The 20982-nt window shown below is 48.4% G+C and overlaps 1 protein-coding gene across 1 annotated transcript in view; it reads right to left on the bottom strand.

The window, feature by feature from the left end:
• NUP133 (nucleoporin 133) overlaps positions 1-20982 on the bottom strand; it is a 301419-nt gene that overhangs the window by 251914 nt on the left and 28523 nt on the right. The window contains exons 4-5 of the mRNA XM_040429313.1: positions 11040-11138; positions 3265-3396 (exon numbers count right to left, since the gene is read on the bottom strand). Of these exons, the coding sequence (XP_040285247.1) occupies positions 3265-3396; positions 11040-11138 (231 nt within the window). The remainder of the gene's footprint in view (positions 1-3264; positions 3397-11039; positions 11139-20982) is intronic.

Genomic DNA, 20982 nt, shown 5'->3' on the forward strand with positions numbered 1-20982 from the left:
GGTGGAGTTCCACCTGGTGGGCACGTCGCATATGAGGCGGTGAGCGGGAAGGCCGAAGTTAAGCTGTAGCGCAGACAGGCGAGCAGCGGCAGGATGTGAACGCCGGAAGCGTGCACAGACGGCCTGCACTTTATGCAGCAGCTCTGACATGTCGGGGTAGTTGTGAATGAACTTCTGCACCACCAAATTCAGCACATGCGCCAGGCAAGGGATGTGCGTCAAACCGGCTAGTCCCAGAGCTGCAACGAGATTTCGTACATTATCGCACACCACCAGGCCGGGCTTGAGGCTCACCGGCAGCAACCACTCGTCGGTCTGTTGTTCCTGTGCGGTGTGGGGCCTGTCCCCCAAACATATGAGTTTCAAAATGGTCTGCTGACGTTTACCCCGGGCTGTGCTGAAGTTGGTGGTGAAGGTGTGTGGCTGACTGGATGAGCAGGTGGAAGAAGAGGGGGAGGAAGCCGTGCTTACTGGTCCACGTATCTGTGGTTAGGTGGACCTTGCCACAGATGGCGTTGCGCAGTGCACACTTGATTTTATCAGATACTTGGTTGTGCAGGGAAGGCACGGCTCTCTTGGAGAAGTAGTGGCGGCTGGGAACAACATACTGTGGGACAGCAAGCGACATGAGCTGTTTGAAGCTGTCTGTCCACCAGCCTGAATGACAGCATTTCATAGGCCAGTAGTTTAGAAATGCTGGCATTCAGGGCCAGTGATCGAGGGTGGCTAGGTGGGAATTTACGCTTTCTCTCAAATGTTTGTGAGATGGAGAGCTGAACGCTGCCGTGTGACATGGTTGAGATGCTTGGTGACGGAGGTGGTGGTACATTCCCTGTTTGCTGGGCGGCAGGTGCCAACGTTCCTCCAGAGGCGGAGGAAGAGGCCGAGGCGGCAGCAGCAGAAGAGGTAGCAGGGGGAGCCTGAGTGAGTTCCTTGTTTTTAAGGTGTTTACTCCACTGCAGCTCATGCTTTGCATGCAGGTGCCTGGTCATGCAGGTTGTGCTAAGGTTCAGAACGTTAATGCCTCGCTTCAGGCTCTGATGGCACAGCGTGCAAACCACTCAGGTCTTGTCGTCAGCACATTGTTTGAAGAAGTACCATGCCAGGGAACTCCTTGAAGCTGCCTTTGGGGTGCTCGGTCCCAGATGGCGGTGGTCAGTAGCAGGCGGAGTCTCTTGGCGGCGGGTGTTCTGCTTTTGCCCACTGCTCCCTCTTTTGCTACGCTGTTGGCTCGGTCTCACCACTGCCTCTTCCTCCGAACTCTGAAAGTCAGTGGCACGACCTTCATTCCATGTGGGGTCTAGGACCTCATCGTCCCCTGCATCGTCTTCCACCCAGTCGTCCTCCCTGACCTCCTGTTCAGTCTGCACACTGCAGAAAGACGCAGCAGTTGGCACCTGTGTTTCGTCATCATCAGAGACGTGCTGAGGTGGTATTCCCATGTCCTCATCATCAGGAAACATAAGTGGTTGTGCGTTAGTGCATTCTATCTCTTCCACCCCTGGTGAAGGGCTAGGTGGATGCCCTTGGGAAACCCTGGCAGCAGAGTCTTCAAACAGCATAAGAGACTGCTGCATAACTTGAGGCTCAGACAGTTTCCCTGATATGCATGGGGGTGATGTGACAGACTGATGGGCTTGGTTTTCATGCGCCAAAAACTTCCAAATTTCCAAAAAACAGCAAGGTCCTTAAGGTGAAATATGGCAGGGTCTTGAAAGGGTTAAATGCAGAAAATTGTTCTGGACAGTCAAAACAAATGATGAAACCTCCTATACGGCTAATCCATTGTCAGTATATAGCTATTGTAAGGGGAAGATGATACCTGAGGACTATCGATCGCTATGACGTATACTTGAGCCCATAGAGATTCATTGTTTCTGGGCAGCAAATCCTTGTTTACACAGCATAATCTGCTGGTCAGAAACAATGATCTAGATGACTGCATCAACAATGCTTTCACCCAATGACAGGATGATCGGCGGCAAATGTACATAGGGCAATTATCAGAAACTAGTATTCCTAGGAATGCTCCCTCCTGATAATTGCCTTGATTGTCGGCCCTTGTATAGGGGCCTTAAAAGGGTTATCTGGGAATTAATATTTATGACCTATCAGGATAGGATAGGTCTACAATATCAGATCGGTGGGGGGCTCACATCCGGGACCCCTGCCGATCAACTGTTAGAAGCTGAAGCGTCTTCCAAGGCCACGTGATGTCACTGGTCACGCGGCCCAATTGCAGCTCAGCCCTATTCAAGTCAAGGGCACTTATCAAGCACAGCCGCTATACAATATAAGGTGCTGTGCTTGGTAAGTGCAGAGAGGCCTCCCCACTCACCAGAGCTCCGGTGAGCACCACAGCTTTCCGAAACAGCTGATTAGTGGGGGTGCCGGAACTTGGACCCCGCAGATGTGATAGCGATGACCTATCCTGTGGCTGGATCTCCACTGGACCCCATTATGAGCAATGGGGCCAGCAGGCATTCAACAGCCTGCTGGAAAGAAGCCTAACTGATTCAATACAGGGGGGTTCTCTCTGTCTGCATTGATGATCTGACTAATGTTAAGTGAGACAATTTATTGTCCTATAAGTTCATACAAGGAAGAAGTTAAAGAGACATTAAGAAAGCATGGAGGGTTTAAAAAAAAAATTATAAACACAAAACCATACAACCATTTTTTATTTAAAAAAACGAAACAAAACATAGAATATTCACATATAGGTGTCTGAGTGGTTAACACTGCTGCAGCAATGGGGTCCTATGTTCGAATGTGATCAAGGACAACATCTGCCCATTCCCATGTTTGCATGGGTTCCCAACAGGTATTTCGGTTTCCTTTCACACTCCGAAGATATACTGATAGGAAACTTATATTGTGCACTCCACTAGGGACAGAGAGTGATTATAAATGACTATAAAGTGCAGTGGAATGTCAGCGCTATATAGGTGAGTAAATATGTCATTAAAAACATTTGAAAGGAGTATCCCTTTAAAACCCTGTTCTCCACCCCCTAGCAAACAGCTGGCACAATCCTGTGGAAGGAGTAAGGGGGAGAGGACGAGAGAAGGACAGGGAAACGAGCAAGAAAACAATTCTTTTAAAATCTGCACCAAAAAAATATTTTGATGGAAGTGGCCCTTTAAAGCGGAATGCTCTCTAGTTACAGTGGTTCCTCATAAACCTGAAGTTACTAAGTGATTACAACATATATAAGCAGACTCATCCACCCCGTGTAACACAATTGTGACCACTAAATCTTACCTTTACAGCCGTTATAAACAAACAAACCGAATATCCAAAATCAGCATAAGCTTCTGTGTAAAACTCTTCATGTGAGAGACATGGCCAATAACGGATTGATCCTTCACCTGTAGCTGCCATAACTCCAACTGACTATGTAACAAAATACATTTTGACAATGTGAAGATGATATACTTTGAAAACAAATTATAAAACTTATTAACCCCTTAACAGATTTACCCAAGCTCTGTTTGAGCTTTGAGAAAAGGACAACAGTTGAGACCAGGCAAAGATCGGCCAGCAGGGCGAGGACCAGTATAACACTGCATACCTCCGGATCGGTAGAGATATGGACCTGGTCTTTTAAAGCGGACAGTCTAAGCTTTAAAACAAGACCAGAATCAGAGCACTATCTCCTCTACTTTGGGAGATTTTGCCGTTATAAATCAGGTTGGGAATGACAGTAGCTGAAAATGAAACCAAGTTCCTAAAAGCTATCTCCCAATGTAGTGGAGATAATGGTGTAAGTCTGGTCTTGTGAAAGCTTAAATTGTCAGCTTTGAAAGTTCAGGTCAAGATCTCTAGCTGCTTCCAAGCCCAAGATATGAAGACTTAAAGGGGTTGTGTCAATTCAGCAAGTGGCATTTATCATGTAGAAAAAGTTAATACAAGCCACTTAGTAATGTATTATGATTGTCCATAATGTTTCCTTGCTGGCTAGATTCATTTTTCTATCGCATTCTAAATTCCATGGTTACGACCACCATGCAATCCATCAGCAGTGGCTGTGCTTGAACACTGTAGAAAAAAACAAAACACCAGCCTATGAGCTCCCACGGGCCAGGCCACAAGAGAGGTTGGGACTTTTTCCTATAGTGTGCAAGCATGGCCATCACAGGGTGGTCATAACCATGGAAATGAGAAGTGTATAATGTGATGAAAAAATTAATCTAGCAAGCAAAAGGAAGCAATATGGATAATAACAATACATTAGTAAGTGGCTTATATTAACTTTCTCTACATGATGGATGCCACTTGCTAAAGTGAGACAACCCCTTTAAAGCAGTCCTCACCCTTCAGCTGGCTGTAAACACACATTAATTCAAGATCTACAAGAACAAAAAGTGACATTTCAATGGAGACTGAAATACTGAGAAAATCAAACGTATCTTCAGAGACAACAAGGGCTCTGCTACTGAACACTGCAAGTTGTGCTACCTAGCATGGTAAACACGTCCCATTCACAGGTAGCAAGTGCCAGGGTGGATAGGAAAAAACAGAAAAGGGGAGAATACTAAATGTTCAGCGTACAGGACAGTAAACCAGCAGAATATAAAGACCAGCAGGAGTACCATGAAAAATAACTTTTACTGTGGTATACACCACTCCTGCAAGTGTCTCAAAGGCGGTCCTCGGCATTGAAGCTCTCTGCAATAAGTTGCTTCACAGCCCCAACCACCTCTGTATGTCTAACCAGACCAGAAACGTCATCACTGCTGAGAGCACTTCAACATGAGGTTCTACCTTGGGGGCATTTGGAGGAGTGGCATGCACAAGACAGGGCTCCAGAAGCCGCCAATGCAACTAAGAATTTGCATATGGCAACAAGAATTAACAATTTTGTTGCCATTTGCAACTAGCACCACTGCCACAATGCAGCTCCTCATAGTGAACCAGTACCATGCATGTATGGCATCTGGTGCTGGGCTTTCAGTGTACCGCACATGTACCATGCGGTAATGAAACCCGTGCTCTTTGGATGTCAACGACTGAGAAGATAGAAGACGTTTTCTACTACTACTACTTCTGCCCACTCCTTTAGGCCTCATGCACACGACCGTTGTTTGGGCCGGCATTCGGGTGCAGACCCATTCACTTCAATGGGGCCGCAAAAGATGCGGACAGCACTCCGTTCCGCGGCCCCGCTAAAAAAAGGGGGGACACAGGAAACCATGGGTATAGCTCTGCTCCCTAGGAGGCGTGACACTAAGTGAAAGCTGTAAGCCCCTCCTCCATCAGCTATACCCTTCAGCCTGGAGAGAGAGACTGCCAGTTGCGTGTCCAAGTAGTGAAAGATAACCACCAACCGGAAAAAAAGAACTGTTGAGCCCCAACGGGGGCAACCAAGCCGGAACCACAACTGTAAACCCAAATGAAGGGCGGGTGCTGTGTCCCCCAAGGAAGAGCGAGAAAGAGACTTTACTGGTAAGTAATACAAAAGTCTCCTTTTCTCGCCCATATTCCTTGGGGGACACAGGAAACCATGGGACGTTCCAGAGCAGTCCCAGAAGGGAGGGACCAGAACAAACTAGACCAACACTAGAGGCATCAATCAACTGCCGCCTGCAACACCAGACGGCCTAAAGCAGCGTCAGCCGACGCATGAGTATGCACCCTGTAGAACTTGGTGAAGGTGTGCAAGGAGGACCAAGTGGCCGCCTTGCAAATCTGCTCCGTAGAAGCCCGATTCCTCTGAGCCCAGGAAGCCCCGACCGCTCTAGTGGAGTGAGCGGTAACACCAAGGGGCGGAACCTTGCCCATGGCGAGATAAGCCTCAGTAACAGCCATCTTGACAAAACGGGCGATAGCAACTTTGGACGCCGCCATCCCTCTGCGCGACCCCTCTGGAACCACAAAGAGCGAGTCAGTACGCCTGAAAGAGCTGGTTACCTCCAGATAAACCTTGAGCGCCCTGACAACGTCCAGGCGATGAAGCTTCCTCTCCCGGGGGTGGGAAGGGGAAGGACACAAAGAGGGGAGAACGATGTCCTCGTTCAGATGAAAGGCGGAGACCACCTTAGGAAGGAAGGAAAGAAGGGACCGGATGAAGAACTACCTTGTTCTGGTGGAACACTAGGAAAGGTTCCAGACAGGAGAGTGCAGCCAATTCGGACACCCTCCGAAGAGAGGTGACGGCTACAAGGAAAATAACCTTGCAGGACAGAAATCGCAAGGATACCGTCCGCAGAGGCTCGAAAGGAGAAGCCTGGAGCGCTGAGAGAACCAGGTTCAGGTCCCAGGGCGGTACCGGAGGGCGGTACGGGGGAACCGCGTGAGCCACGCCCTGAAGGAAGGTCTTGACAGGACCAAGGGGGGCCAGTGGGCGCTGAAACAAAATGGACAGCGCAGACACCTGACCCTTCAAAGAACTAAGACCCAGACCTTGGGCAAGTCCGCTCTGCAGGAAAGACAAAACAGTGGGGAGAGAAAAGCGGAGCGGAGGAATCCCCAGATCGGCACAGAACCCCAAATAGGTCCTCCAGGTCCTATAATAGATCCTAGAAGAGGACGGCTTACGGGCGCGGATCATGGTGCGGACGACGTCCGCAGAAAAACCCCTACGTGTCAGGACGGTGGTCTCAACAACCACGCCGTCAAACGTAGGGACCTTAAACGCGGGTGGAAGATCGGTCCCTGAGAGAGAAGATCTTCCCTGGCGGGCAGCGGCCAGGGCGCGTCTGCCAGGAGCAGCATGAGGTCGGCATACCAAGATCGGCGGGGCCAGTCCGGAGCGACCAGAATCACCGAGACGCCTTCCGCCGCGATCTTCCGAAGGACCTTGGGCAGGAGAGGGATGGGAGGGAATATGTATGGACGCGCGAAGCCTCGCCAAGGAAGAACGAGGGCGTCGGCTCCGCAAGCTCCCGGATCCCTGGCCCTGGACAGATAGGCGGGGACCTTGTGATTGAATTTGGAGGCCATGAGGTCCACATCCGGTATGCCCCAACGAAGGCAAATGGCCTCGAACACCTCCAGGTGAAGAGACCACTCGCCGGGGTCGACGGTGGTGCGACTGAGGAAGTCCGCCGCCCAATTGTCCACCCCTGGAATAAAAATTGCAGATAGAGCCGGGACGTGGGCTTCCGCCCAACGGAGAATGCTGGTGACCTCCCGCATTGCTGCAGCGCTGCGAGTGCCCCCCTGGTGGTTTATGTACGCCACGGCCGTGGCGTTGTCCGATTGTACACGAACTGGATGACCCTTCAGCAGATGAGTCCAGTGTCGCAGAGACAGAAGGGCCGCTCTCAGCTCCAGGACATTGATCGAGAGTTTGGACTCCGATGGAGACCAAATGCCCTGGACGGATCGGGGAGGAAACACGCCTCCCCAGCCCAAGAGACTGGCATCGGTTGTAACCACCAACCAGTTGAGCGGCAGAAAGGACCTGCCCAGAAGAGGGGACTGTAACCACCAGCGGAGAGATGACCGCACCGGAGGCGATAGATGGAAGGGATGATCCAGAGACTCCGGCGATTTGTCCCAGGAGGAGAGGATCGCCCGTTGGAGAGGGCGGGAGTGAAACTGCGCAAATGGGATCGCCTCGAAGCAGGCAACCATCTGCCCCAAGACCCGCATGCAGAAGCGGAAGGACGGTCGATGGTGGAGAAGGAGACCCCGAATCGCCCGACGGAGGGTCAGTCGTTTTTCCGAGGGAAGACGTACCTCCGCCGCTCCCGTGTCTAAAAGCATTCCCAGGAAGACCAGTTGTCTGGAGGGGGGAAGGGAGGACTTGGGGAAGTTGATGACCCAACCGAACCTCGCCAGAGTCTCTAGAGTGAGATCCACGCTGGCAACCGCTTGAGAAAGGGACGGAGCCTTGATGAGGATATCGTCCAAGTACGGTAGCAGAAAAACACCCCTGGAACGGAGTAAGGCCAAAACCGGGGCCAGGACCTTGGTGAACACCCGGGGGCTGTTGCCAGCCCAAAGGGAAGGGCGACAAATTGGAAGTGGAGGTCCCCACGGCGAATCGGAGGAAGCGATGGTGACACCGGGCTACCGGAACATGGAGGTAGGCATCCTGTATATCGATGGAAGACATGAAATCTCCCCGCTCCAGGGAAGCCACCGCGGAACGGAGGGACTCCATCCGAAACCGTCGAAGGAGGAGAAAACGGTTGAGCTTTTTGAGGTCCAAAATGGGCCGCACCGAACCTCCCTTCTTGGGAACTACAAAGAGGGTCGAATAGAACCCTTGGAACCTTTCCTCTAGAGGAACGGGGGTAATCACCCCCCTGTCCAGTAAGGCTTGAACAGCCGCGGAGAACGCAGCCGCGCTTTTCGGAAGAACCGATCTGGAGGGAAGGACGCGAATTCGATTTTGTATCCGGAGGACACAATTTCGAGAGCCCAGGCGTCGGAGACGTGAGCCATCCAGACGTCCCTGAAAAGGAGGAGCCGGCCCCCCACCCGGGTGGGTGGGGGCGCGCCTTCAGGCAGAGGACTGCTTTGCTGCGGGTGTGCGGGCAGCCTGCGGCCTGCGCCAGGAGGGCTGCGCCCGAAAAAACGGCTTCCTACGCTTATCCTGGGGAGGAGCCGAAGCGGCAGCTGTGGGGGGAGCCCCAGAGGTCCTGCGGGAGGACCGAAAACGAGACGCACCAGGGCGTCCGCGGGGGGCGCCCCTGGATTGGGGTTGAGGAAGATGGGTGCTTTTACCACCCGTGGCCTCCGAAATAAGCTCGTCTAGGCGGACCCCGAAAAGGCGGGGAACCCGCAAACGGTAGCCCCCGCCAAGGAACGTTTGGAGGCAGTGTCCGCTTTCCAAACCTTCAGCCAGAGTTCCCTCCTGACGGAAACTGCCAGGGCGGAGGAGCGTGCTATAAGGGCTCCCGCATCAAGGGAGGCCTCACAAACCAAATTCCCGGCCCGAATAATAAGCTGGGCTAAGGAACGTAGGTCCTGGATGGGGACGTCCGAGTCCAACTCCTGTTCCAGCTGCGCACCCCAAGCAGAGATTGCTTTACCTGCCCAAGCAGAGGCAAAAACCGGTCTGAGGGCAGAACCGGAGGCAGCAAAAATGCCCTTGGAAAGGGTCTCCATGCGACGGTCCTCCGCTGACTGAAGAGAGGACCCGTCGGGAACAGGGATGGCCGTGTTCTTTGACAGACGGGCCACAGGGGGGTCCACCTTGGGTGGGGACGACCAGGTGGCCACGACATCGGCTGGAAAAGGATAGCAAATGTCCAGCTTCTTGGGGTTGACAAAACGGGCGTCCGGGCGAGTCCAAGCCTTAGACACCACGGAGGAGAAATCAGAGTGGATTGGAAAGACTTTTGAGGCCTGCCTGGGTCTGATAAAGGAGACGCTAGCTGCGTCAGAGCTAGGGGGGTCATCTTGCACCTTAAAGGTGTCACGAATATCAGAGATGAGTTGACCAATCGCTGAGGCTAGCTTGGACGGCAGGGCCGAGTCCATTTCCAAATCTGAAAACGCCAATTCACCTTCAGAGGGCGAATCCTTTGGAGAGGAGAGCCCCGTCTTGAGTGCGCACGCGGGGAGAGGGAGGCATCCGAGGAGGAGGCTCGCTCTACTCTAAAACGCTTCTGAGAGTGCCTAGCTCGGGAGGGGTCACTAAGAGAGGGTGAACCCGCTGCAGCGGCAGAAGCGGTGGACCCGGAGGGCGCGACATTAAGAGTGGCATCCTGCGGGGTAGGCGGCCTGTCTTTAGGCGGGCCCACGACGTGAGTGAGGCTTTCCACGGCCTGGGACAGGGATCTAGCCCAGTCAGGCGGGTCAGAGGAAGCAGGAGCGACACAGCGGGCGACTGAGGCTGCGGTGGAGCTCGGCATGCAGGACAGTGCGGATCAGACTGCCCCCGGGGAAAGGGTTCCCTACAAGCGGTACAGGCATGGTACCAAGGCTTGTCAGCTGCAGAAGGGTCTGACATGGTGGAAAAAAATAAAAAATAAAATGTTGCGGTTAAAGTGGGAGACCCCAGGGAAAAAACGGAACGGGGATTACACCCAAGCAACAGTACTGGTGGCACGGAGGGGGTTAACAGTCCTACCCGGATGATGCAAGCGGCAGCAGCAAGGGCAGCAGACTGAAGGAGGCTGTGGAGAGGCAGCAGGCACGGAGATGAATAGCTTCAGGACCGGACGGCAGAGAGGATTCCACGCAGCACTAGAGATGTGGAGCCCGACGAAACAGGAAGTAGCGGAGCGCATGTAGGAAGCTCCGCCCCCCCCTGCCGCGCTGAAGGAGAAGCCTGACGATCGTTTCGCAAAATGCTTCCTCTTGGGGCCCCAAGAGGAAGCATTTTGTGAAAACAATCGTCGGGCGGCTGTTTCAGACCAGGGCCAGTAGGTATTTATTGCACTTGCACTTTACTGTGTTTTTTCTCCCCCCCCTCTTCCTTGCAGTCTCTGCTTGGTGTGGGCGGCACCCAGGCTTACACTCCCTTATATGTTTGGAGTGTTTGTGTATGTATGCTCTGGATGCTATTATCGCTATATGCGCCCCACCAAGTTGATACTGCTTTATTGTGTATGGGGGGGATACTAGTCTCTTATTGGTTTGGAGCTTACTCTGTTTTTATACATTAATTGTAACACCGTTGTGTTCCCAGTATGTGCTGTTTTTGTATATGTTTTAACTGATATACCATTTAATGTTTTGGATATCCAATAAAGAATAATTAATTAGAATTACTCTCTGTGTGGTTGCTCTTTGAGCTGTATAGGTGATAATACGAATAACTCCATGCGAGATATTTATGATACAGTTGTTTTTTGGTGCTTTACACTGTAACTGCACTAAACTCCCAACAGTGAACGGGCAGGTGCAGTGTATTTGAATGGAGGAGACATCACATGGAGGTGATTTTCCAGGTCACATGACCCTCCATCAGCAGCATTTAATGAACAAGACCTCTGTGTGGACAACAAAAAAGACTTGGCAAACAAGGAAGCATACCTTATGAAATATAGAAAATGGTGCAGAATTTTAACACAGGTCAACAGTAACCAGAAAGTGGCCAACCCCTTTAAAATCTAAAAACATTTAATATCACTTACTTGAGTAGTTGCTGCCTCATCAGCAGTCCATATATCTACCAGGTCTGCAGACCATGGAAAATCACTTGGTGGGAGCTGCAGTTCTTTACACGACATAGACTGTTAATAAAAAATGTTTTACTGTAAAACAGGTTTACTATAAAAAAACAAAAGCACAGCAAGCATGTACTCATGTATATGCACTGGTCCTACCACACTTCATTTATGCTTAGGACTTTCTTCTTAGTTCTCTTCTGTGACCTACCACATTGGCTATGCTGTTGTAATCCCACTTTAAAAAATAATTAATAAATCACTTAATTACTGGGAAAGGTTACCTCCATTTAGAATAGAATTCACTGCTAATATCAGGCAATACAGACAGAATGGCTGTATCCTTGGGTCGAACAACCTAAGGTACATGGGCGCCTTGCAACACAAGAGTGTGTTTACTAACCACTTTCCGTCACATTCTAACAGCCTGTCCCACTTTCCACAAGGACTTGAAGTACCATCTTCGTCCTCAAACAGCGTTCCAGTACCTTCCCCTCCGTGTCATTATTTACTACATTAGAGGGAATCTGTGACTAGGGCAATGCCTTAAAGGGCTACCTCAGCTGAATGTAATGATGCCTCTTAACAATCCCTTGCCTCATTCTAGAGAAAAGGTACTTTTAATCTATATGTAAATGAGCAGTTGAGCGCACTGTGGGCATGCACAAGCCACACTGGGCACTCATGCTCCTCCTACTTCCTCTGCCAGACCCTCCCTACTAATTGATTGGCAGGGCAAGGTTCCTGCATAGTAAACTCCCCTACCTGTCAATAGTGAGGGTGTGTTAGAGAAAGGAGGTGCAGCAAAGGTGCATAGAGTGGCTCAGCTACACCCTCGGTGCACTTAACCACCTCCGGACCGCCTAACGCAGGATCGCGTTCCGGAGGTGGCAGCCCTGCGCAGAGTCACGCATATATGCGTCATCTCGCGATGGCCGAGATTTCCTGTGAACGCGCGCACACAGGCGCGCGTGCTCACAGGAACGGAAGGTAAGAGAGTTGATCTCCAGCCTGCCAGCGGCGATCGTTCGCTGGCAGGCTGGAGATGTGTTTTTTTTAACCCCTAACAGGTATATTAGACGCTGTTTTGATAACAGCGTCTAATATACCTGCTACCTGGTCCTCTGGTGGTCCCCTTTGTTTGGATCGACCACCAGAGGACACAGGTAGCTCAGTAAAGTAGCACCAAGCACCACTACACTACACTACACCCCCCCCCGTCACTTATTAACCCCTTATTAGCCCCTGATCACCCCATATAGACTCCCTGATCACCCCCCTGTCATTGATTACCCCCCTGTCATTGACCAACCCCCTGTAAAGCTCCATTCAGACGTCCGCATGATTTTTTACAGATCCACTGATAGATGGATCGGATCCGCAAAACGCATCCGGACGTCTGAATGAAGCCTTACAGGGGCGTGATCAATGACTGTGGTGATCACCCCATATAGACTCCCTGATCACCCCCCTGTCATTGATTACCCCCCTGTCATTGATTACCCCCCTGTAAAGCTCCATTCAGATGTCCGCATGATTTTTACGGATGCACTGATAGATGGATCGGATCCGCAAAACGCATCCGGACGTCTGAATGAAGCCTTACAGGGGCATGATCAATGACTGTGGTGATCACCCCATATAGACTCCCTCATCACCCCCCTGTCATTGATTACCCCCTGTAAAGCTCCATTCAGATGTCCGCATGATTTTTACGGATGCACTGATAGATGGATCCGATCCGCAAAACGCATCCGGACGTCTGAATGAAGCCTTACAGGGGCATGATCAATGACTGTGGTGATCACCCCATATAGACTTCCCTGATCACCCCCCTGTAAAGCTCCATTCAGATGTCCGCATGATTGTTACGGATGCACTGATAGATGGATCCGATCCGCAAAACGCATCCGGACGTCTGAATGAAGCCTTACAGGGGCATGATCAATGTCTGTGGTGATCACCCCCCTGTCATTGATTACCCCCCTGTAAAGCTCCATTCAGATGTCCGCATGATTTTTACGGATGCACTGATAGATGGATCCGATCCGCAAAACGCATCCGGACGTCTGAATGAAGCCTTACAGGGGCATGATCAATGACGGTGGTGATCACCCCATATAGACTCCCTGATCACCCCCCTGTAAAGCTCCATTCAGATGTCCGCATGATTTTTACGGATGCACTGATAGATGGATCCGATCCGCAAAACGCATCCGGACGTCTGAATGAAGCCTTACAGGGGCATGATCAATGTCTGTGGTGATCACCCCCCTGTCATTGATTACCCCCCTGTAAAGCTCCATTCAGATGTCCGCATGATTTTTACGGATGCACTGATAGATGGATCCGATCCGCAAAACGCATCCGGACGTCTGAATGAAGCCTTACAGGGGCATGATCAATGACTGTGGTGATCACCCCATATAGACTCCCTGATCACCCCCCTGTAAAGCTCCATTCAGATGTCCGCATGATTTTTACGGATGCACTGATAGATGGATCGGATCCGCAAAACGCATCCGGACGTCTGAATGAAGCCTTACAGGGGCGTGATCAATGACTGTGGTGATCACCCATATAGACTCCCTGATCACCCCCTGTAAAGCTCCATTCAGATGTCCGCATGATTTTTACGGATGCACTGATAGATGGATCCGATCCGCAAAACGCATCCGGACGTCTGAATGAAGCCTTACAGGGGCATGATCAATGTCTGTGGTGATCACCCCATATAGACTCCCTGATCACCCCCTGTCATTGATCACCCCCCCTGTCATTGATCACCCCCCCTGTCATTGATCACCCCCCCCTGTCATTGATCACCACCCCTGTCATTGATCACCCCCCTGTCATTGATAACCCCCCTGTCATTGATCACCCCCCCTGTCATTGATCACTCCCCCTGTCATTGATCACTCCCCCTGTCATTGATCACCCCCCCTGTCATTGATCACTCCCCCTGTCATTGATCAATCCCCCTGTCATTGATCACTCCCCCTGTCATTGATCACCACCCCTGTCATTGATCACTCCCCTGTCATTGATCACCCTCTGTAAGGCTCCATTCAGACATTTTTTTGGCCCAAGTTAGCGGAATAATTTTTTTTTTTTCTTACAAAGTCTCATATTCCACTAACTTGTATCAAAAAATAAAATCTCACATGAACTCCCCATACCCCTCACGGAATCCAAATGCGTAAATTTTTTAGACATTTATATTCCAGACTTCTTCTCACGCTTTAGGGCCCCTAGAATGCCAGGGCAGTATAAATACCCCACATGTGACCCATTTCGGAAAGAAGACACCCCCAGGTATTCCGTGAGGGGCATATTGAGTCCATGAAAGATTGAAATTTTTGTCCCAAGTTAGCGGAACGGGAGACTTTTGTGAGAAAAAAATTAAAAATATCAATTTCCGCTAACTTGTGCCAAAAAAAAAAAATTTCTATGAACTCGCCATGCCCCTCATTGAATACCTTGGGGTGTCTTCTTTCCAAAATGGGGTCACATGTGGGGTATTTATACTGCCCTGGCATTCTAGGGGCCCCAAAGATTGAGAAGAAGTCTGGTATCCAAATGTCTAAAAATGCCCTCCTAAAAGGAATTTGGGCACCTTTGCGCATCTAGGCTGCAAAAAAGTGTCACACATCTGGTATCGCCGTACTCAGGAGAAGTTGGGGAATGTGTTTTGGGGTGTCATTTTACATATACCCATGCTGGGTGAGAGAAATATCTTGGTCAAATGCCAACTTTGTATAAAAAAATGGGAAAAGTTGTCTTTTGCCAAGATATTTCTCTCACCCAGCATGGGTATATGTAAAATGACACCCCAAAACACATTCCCCAACTTCTCCCGAGTATGGAGATACCACATGTGTGACACTTTTTTGCAGCCTAGGTGGGGCAAAGGGGCCCATATTCCAAAGAGCACCTTTAGGATTTCACAGGTCATTTACCTACTTACCACACATTAGGGCCCCTGGAAAATGCCAGGGCAGTATAACTACCCCACAAGTGACCCCATTTTGGAAAGAAGACACCCCAAGGTATTCCGTGAGGGGCATGGCGAGTTCCTAGAATTTTTTATTTTTTGTCACAAGTTAGTGGAAAATGATGATTTTTTATTTTATTTATTTTTTTCATACAAAGTCTCATATTCCACTAACTTGTGACAAAAAATAAAAACTTCCATGAACTCACTATGCCCATCAGCGAATACCTTGGGGTCTCTTCTTCCAAAATGGGGTCACTTGTGGGGTAGTTATACTGCCCTGGCATTCTAGGGGCCCAAATGTGTGGTAAGGAGTTTGAAATCAAATTCTGTAAAAAATGACCTGTGAAATCCGAAAGGTGCTCTTTGGAATATGGGCCCCTTTGCCCACCTAGGCTGCAAAAAAGTGTCACACATCTGGTATCTCCGTACTCAGGAGAAGGTGGGGAATGTGTTTTGGGGTGTCATTTTACATATACCCATGCTGGTTGAGAGAAATATCTTGGCAAAAGACAACTTTTCCCATTTTTTATACAAAGTTGGCATTTGACCAAGATATTTATCTCACCCAGCATGGGTATATGTAAAAAGACACCCCCAAAACACATTCCCCACCTTCTCCTGAGTACGGAGATACCAGATGTGTGACACTTTTTTGCAGCCTAGGTGGGCAAAGGGGCCCACATTCCAAAGAGCACCTTTCGGATTTCACAGGTCATTTTTTACAGAATTTGATTTCAAACTCCTTACCACACATTTGGGCCCCTAGAATGCCAGGGCAGTATAACTACCCCACAAGTGACCCCATTTTGGAAAGAAGAGACCCAAGGTATTTCGTGATGGGCATAGTGAGTTCATAGAAGTTTTTATTTTTTGTCACAAGTTAGTGGAATATGAGACTTGTAAGAAAAAAAAAAAAAAAATATCATCATTTTCCGCTAACTTGTGACAAAAAATAAAAAGTTCTATGAACTCACTATGCCCATCAGCGAATACCTTAGGGTGTGTACTTTCCGAAATGGGGTCATTTGTGGGGTGTTTGTACTGTCTGGCCATTGTAGAACCTCAGGAAACATGACAGGTGCTCAGAAAGTCAGAGCTGCTTCAAAAAGCGGAAATTCATATTTTTGTACCATAGTTTGTAAACGCTATAACTTTTACCCAAACCATTTTTTTTTTACCCAAACATTTTTTTTTAATCAAAGACATGTAGAACTATAAATTTAGAGCAAAATTTCTATATGGATCTCGTTTTTTTTTGCAAAATTTTACAACTGAAAGTGAAAAATGTCATTTTTTTGCAAAAAAATCGTTAAATTTCGATTAATAACAAAAAAAGTAAAAATGTCAGCAGCAATGAAATACCACCAAATGAAAGCTCTATTAGTGAGAAGAAAAGGAGGTAAAATTCATTTGGGTGGTAAGTTGCATGACCGAGCAATAAACGGTGAAAGTAGTGTAGGTCAGAAGTGTAAAAAGTGGCCTGGTCTTTCAGGGTGTTTAAGCACTGGGGGCTGAAGTGGTTAAACACGACCTCCACCACTGCTGACTGCTGGAACATAATGAATCTCCCATAGACTGCAGCGGTAATTCATTGTAGTCTAAGGGAAAAGCATCTAAGGATTGCAAGTTAAAGGCTCCCAGAGAAAGTAAAAAAAAAAAGAATATATAAAGTTTAAAGGGCATCTATCAGCAGATTAGTACCTATGAAACTGGCTGACCTGCTGCAAGTACGCTTGGGAGCTGAAGGCATCTGCATGGGCGGGCTGGCCATGGACCCTAAAGGGGAATTTCCTAATGGGCTTATGGCCAAAGAGTCATCTTCTTGGCTCCCAGCCCGGTACATAAAATTCTGATGCTCTCAGCATTAATTAATAGGAGCATCAAGCACTTATGCACCTGGCTAGTGGCTGCAGATGCCCTCCTGAATTCAACTGTATCGCAGTCCTCAGGACAGTGATACAGTTCCATACTGTGGCATGAGCAGCAGTATTTTGTTCTACTGAGGCATATTTAGTGTGACACTGTGGTATCTGGTTCCACTGGGGCAGTATATTGTTCTGCACTGTGGTATTTGGTTTGGCTGAGGCAATATTTTGTGCTGTACTGTAGTAATTGTTTCTGACGGGATAGTATTTTGTCTGCATTACTGTATTTCTGGTCCCACCTACTTCTGTGGTCCAATTTGAATCCGCCTATAACGTGGGGCCACTTTTTTTTTTTTTTTTTTTCTCAGGACCAATAAAGTTCCCAGTCCGCCCTGGGCATCTTGTGTTGGTCCAATGTTCATATGTGCCCACATTGCTAAGAAAAATTGTGTTTCACTATATACAAAATAAGCATCTAGAAGCAACGGGGGCATTGCTGTTACACCTAGAAGCTCAGCATTCTTTGCAACTGCAGAGCCCTCCCCACTTTGATTGACAGGTCCAAGCAGTGTAAACAAGATCATTAGTGTTGCGCAAAGTTTAGGAAAACTTTGATTCAAAACAAATCCAAATTTCATCACTCTTTGTGGTAACGAATTAGGTTAACCTAAAATGGTGGCTGCATGTGTTACAAAGTGAAACTAAGTGTAGAGGAGACAAGCCCAGGAACACACACAAGATCACCTATAATGCCATGCAGCCAGCCAATCTGCAGATAGCCATCCCCTGTGATGTCACAGCCCGATAAAACCCTCATCCTGCACTGTCTCCACCACTGTCCTGTGAGCCGAGCATAGGAGAAACGTGGTAAGCGCTCATGTGCTAGGGACAGTGTTTGCTGAAAACGACTAATAGAAGAATATTGGAGAGGAGACTTATAGGAATAAGTAAATGTAGGCATAAATAAAACTGACGCAGAATATCAGCCGTAAACTAAGATAGGAAATTCAATACCGATAAGATGGACGCTTTTATTATTCCAGTGCCAGCGTGCCAACCAATACCATCCAGTCTGCACCCCTTAGGGGGGCCAGGTCTTAATGATGACCATGCTCAGTTTTTTGCTGACTTTACTTCTTCCAAATCATCCATCTTGGTCTCCGTGTCCTAGGAGAGACAGCAAGATGCAGAGAAAGGAGGGAGCTGGATGTTCCTGATGACACATTCTCATCAATATTATGTGGATGATGTGGAAAAGGAGGAAAATCAGGTGGCAGAAGAAGGGCTCACACCTATAGGACTGGAAAGCACTGGGGTTGGAGAAGTGGGTATGCCAGAGCTGATTAATATTCAGTGTTTGGTGTCAAATATCCTGCAGGAGATTGCAGGCCAGAACAGCAATAAGCAGCATATTGTGCCCCCATCTAACCAGCTAAACCCCATACCAGCAACAGCACCTGTTAAAAGGTGCATTAAAAGATACGCACGGCCATTAACAAGGAAGAACGATTATATAGTGTGTTCTTCATTATTAAATGAAAAGGGCAGCTGCAGGCTAATTGGCTGCACAGTTCTACACCCCTGCAACCCGCAGCACGGCTGCTCTGTGTGTCTGTACCTAAAGCAGAATGGCCTGGGCATACCTGATTTATATCAATTTGTGACAAATTCAGGACAAAATAAATTTCTTGGCAAACTTCAGCAAAGTTGCTGAATCAAAGTTTTCTAAATTTCGCTCCTCTCTAGTGATCACACCTGCCTGGCCCTAGAAGAAAGTTGCAGAGCAGCACAAATGGACCTCACGACCAATCCCGGAATGCACCAGCCGTGATAGGAACACCGATCCACAGTAGTCCCATAAGCAATGGTAAAAAGTAAAAAGGTTCACAGCAGCATGTCCGGTGTGACAATTTATTGGGAACCAAGAGTGCACACACAAAAGAATACGACGTTTCGGCTATGCAATAGCCTTTATCAAGTATACAGATACAAAAGAGTGAACAGTCATATATACAACAGAGTGGCCACCCATGTGGCATAGTGTAGCCAATAAGCTAAAAGGTCAATCTCATCAGCACATGTGTTACAATTAAAATAGTCTGAGCTCCAATCAGACTAATGATAAATAATAGAAGTTACGTGTACCTGCACATCATTGAGACTCATCCACATACCTCAGTCATGTCGATTCCCAAAGTCGGCGTCTCAACAGACCTACTGCGCATGTCCGTGATCCGTGACGTCATCACGTTTCAATATGGGCGGGCCGCCGTCACAAGCATCCGCGATGGGGCCACACCTCACTCTGTGACTACAGCACCCACAACCAATGAGCGCTCATACAGCAAATCACATGTAGAGTGCATCATCAGCCCACGTGATAGTCACATGACCGGCAAAAAGGTCCTAGATCCACCTAATAGTAAATGGGTGAATCAATGACAATCTAATTGTCATTGAACCTCGGCTTAGGGAAAAAAAAGAGGGCAATGGATGAGACAATGAGTGTCGGCATATACTGTGGAGCTAGTGAACCTAAAAAAATTGTACCACAAAGGGACAGCTAGAAAAAGTGCAAAAATACAATGTGAAACATATATCTTAGTGTATCATATAAAAACATTATATATCGAATCGGGACAGTAGTAAATGAAAATATTCTACCTATCTACACTGTTAACATTGAATTCAATGTTAAGTCCCTGGGGTTGTAGGGATTGTAATATGAAAATCCATTTTAACTCTTTTTTCCTCAACATGCGCTCCCTATCCCCTCCTCTCTTAGGGACCTGGACAGAATCGATGACCCGGAATCTCAGTTGGCTGACAGTGTCCACAATCAACAAAATGTTTAGCCACCGGCTTATCCATCATTTTTTTTTTCCTTATAGTGCTTTTGTGTTTGTTGATACGCTCCCTAATCTCCATGGTCGTCTCTCCCACGTAGATCAAACTACAGGGGCAAACGATCATGTAGATAACAAACAGAGACAGACACGTGTAATATTCTGCAATATTGAATCTCTTGCCACTGTATGGGTGAACAAAAGTATTGCCCTTCAACATGTTCCCACAATTACAGCAACCCAAACAAGGGAAATTCCCAGTCTTTCTGGGCTTCAAATATGTCTGGCCCACTCTATTAACATCACACGTGTCAGTCTTAATCAGTTTGTCATGCAGATTAGTACCCAATTTGTATGCCATCAATGGCGGTTTGTCAAATTCACTTATTGTAGGGAGACCCCTATGCAAAATGTGCCACTCCCTTCTCAAAATCTGTGCTATATCAGCACTTTGATTGCCATAGGTGGATACAAACGGGATGCGTCCCATATTCATTCTCCTAGGAGAAGCTTGAAAAGTGGACACTGTCAGCCGAGGAGATCCTGGTCCTCGTCCTATCTAGCAGCCTGCCTGGATATCTTCTATTAGAGAACTTGTTGCACATCTCATCAATGCGATCATTAAATTTGTCATCAGACACCACTCGTCTCACACGCAGCATCTGGCTCCAGGGTAAGGAGTCAAGCATGCGGCGTGGATGATTGCTGTCATATCTTAGGAGATTGTTCCTATCTGTAGGCTTTTGTACAAGTCATTTTTAAAAAACCTCCTTCACGGTACACCCTGACGTCAAGAAACTGCAACTCCTCAGAAGAGGCCTTCACAATGAATTTAAGCCCGGGTACCCCATTATTGAGGTGTTGATGGAACTCATTCAAGGAGTCCATCGAACCACTCCAAATCATAACAATCTCGTTGATGTAGCGCCACCAGCACAGGAACCGCTGTTGGAACTGTGATGCGTATACCAATTTGTCCTCGACCTCCTGCCTGGTCCTGTCGATCAAAGTGAAGAGGGCGCGGCAGTTGCAGAACGTGCAGAGCCTCTAGGTATAATTGGAACACCCCCGTTGCTCTCTGGAGCTCATTTGCATATATTAAAACATTATTTTTCTCAGGAATAGGGACACATATGAACATGGGACCAACACAGATGTCTTCAGCTGCCAAGTGCACATGGAACATAAGCCAGTTTCAGAGG

The sequence above is a fragment of the Bufo bufo genome, chromosome 4, assembly GCF_905171765.1.
Source record: "Bufo bufo chromosome 4, aBufBuf1.1, whole genome shotgun sequence".
NCBI lineage: Eukaryota > Metazoa > Chordata > Amphibia > Anura > Bufonidae > Bufo > Bufo bufo.